We start from the raw sequence: 1,580 nt of genomic DNA, 5'->3' as shown, positions 1-1,580 counted from the left end.
TTAGGTAAATTAGGTAAATCCTTAAATAAAGATATATGCAATGAAGCTAATAAATAATAAATAAATATACCAATACATGCATTTTAAAGAAGACAAAAATAAGCATGTTGTATAAGTATATCTACCATCATATTATCATTTTCCAATTTTTACCGTATGAGTTAGCTAGGGTACGGTAATGAGTATTAAAAATAGGAATTATTATTAGGATGATATTATTTCCTTAAAAGAAAAATAGAGATAGTATGTATGGGATGTATTTTAAAGGAGTCACTCACATAAAAACGTTTAAAATATTTTTTTTAAAAAAATTTTTTAGTAATTAAAATTTAATACATATAATTGATTAAATCATATTATTTTTGTTAAAATTAGGTCAGACAAATTAATTTGATCAAAAAATAGAAGATTATTTTAATCATTTTCTATAATAATGATATTGTCATTTTTTTATAAAAAAATAATATTAATTTAGATCAATTTAAGATTTGATTCACCATTTTTTTGGTTAAATTAATTTATCTGACCTAATTTTGACAAAAATAACACGATTTAATCGATTATATATATTAAATTTTAATTACTAAAAAATATATTTAAAAAAAGACGTTTTAGACGTCTTTATTTAAGCGGTTCCTGTATTTTAAATATGTTATAAACTAACTAAGTTTAATTATGTATATATTTTATGATTAAAGTCAATTACTAAAAATACTGAAAACACCTTAATTCTAATTCCTGAACTACCTAAAATGCTTTTGTATGAATTAATTTTTGGTGGCATAGTAGTGTTAAAAGTTAAAACCTTCTCACTAATAACATCCTGAATGAGGAGGCTATCATTGGAAACGCCAGTGATTATGTCTGAGGTACTTGTCACATTCAAATCAAAATATGCAACTTCTTGTCTCATCACTGCTTTCAGGTACTTTGCTCTCATTCTTGCTGCTTGTCTCTCACTTGTTCTTGTCCAACAATAACCCTCTGACCAAAACAACAATGTTTCAAAGATTATTAATTATCATAACTAAGAGAGAGAGAGAGAGAGAGAGATTTTATTTATAATTAATTAATTAATAAAAAAATACAATTCTTATAAGATAATGCTAAAAAAATAAAAAAATCAGTTCAAATAATTTAAATTTGTCTTATTTAATTTAATTTTTATTTCTTACAAAATACATGAAATAAAATTACAAATAATAAATTTTGGCAATTTTTTATTAATATTTTTTAACTATCAAACATTTCTGTTCTTATAAATACTAAACTCACCGAGGAAGCAAACAAGGAATGTTCCAGCAGCCAAATATAACCAAGCCACTGCATTCTGCATCATCAATATATAATAATAAATTAATCCCCAAACTTAATTAATTAAGAAGAAATATCTACTAAATTTTCATGCATGGACGTTCTCTCCAGGTATAAGCTCTAGTTATAGACACATTACATAACATAAAAAAATTGTGTTAAAAAAAGTTTAATTTGCTATATTCTCATTGATTTTATGTTAACATATCAAATATATAATTTTTTTTTAATTTAAAGTATAATTGGTATATGCTTTCTTTTAGTTT

At 22.9% G+C, this 1,580-nt stretch overlaps 1 protein-coding gene across 1 annotated transcript in view; it reads right to left on the bottom strand.

The window, feature by feature from the left end:
* Nucleotides 1-1,580, bottom strand: part of LOC107636829 (ABC transporter B family member 15-like) — an 11,097-nt gene that overhangs the window by 7,451 nt on the left and 2,066 nt on the right. Inside the window, exons 2-3 of the mRNA XM_021121544.1 lie at nt 1,276-1,330; nt 806-984 (exon numbers count right to left, since the gene is read on the bottom strand). Of these exons, the coding sequence (XP_020977203.1) occupies nt 806-984; nt 1,276-1,330 (234 nt within the window). The remainder of the gene's footprint in view (nt 1-805; nt 985-1,275; nt 1,331-1,580) is intronic.

Source organism: Arachis ipaensis, chromosome B04, assembly GCF_000816755.2.
Source record: "Arachis ipaensis cultivar K30076 chromosome B04, Araip1.1, whole genome shotgun sequence".
Lineage (NCBI taxonomy): Eukaryota > Viridiplantae > Streptophyta > Magnoliopsida > Fabales > Fabaceae > Arachis > Arachis ipaensis.
Note: the sequence above shows the minus strand (reverse complement) of the source record. Positions and strands in the feature narration are given on the sequence as shown.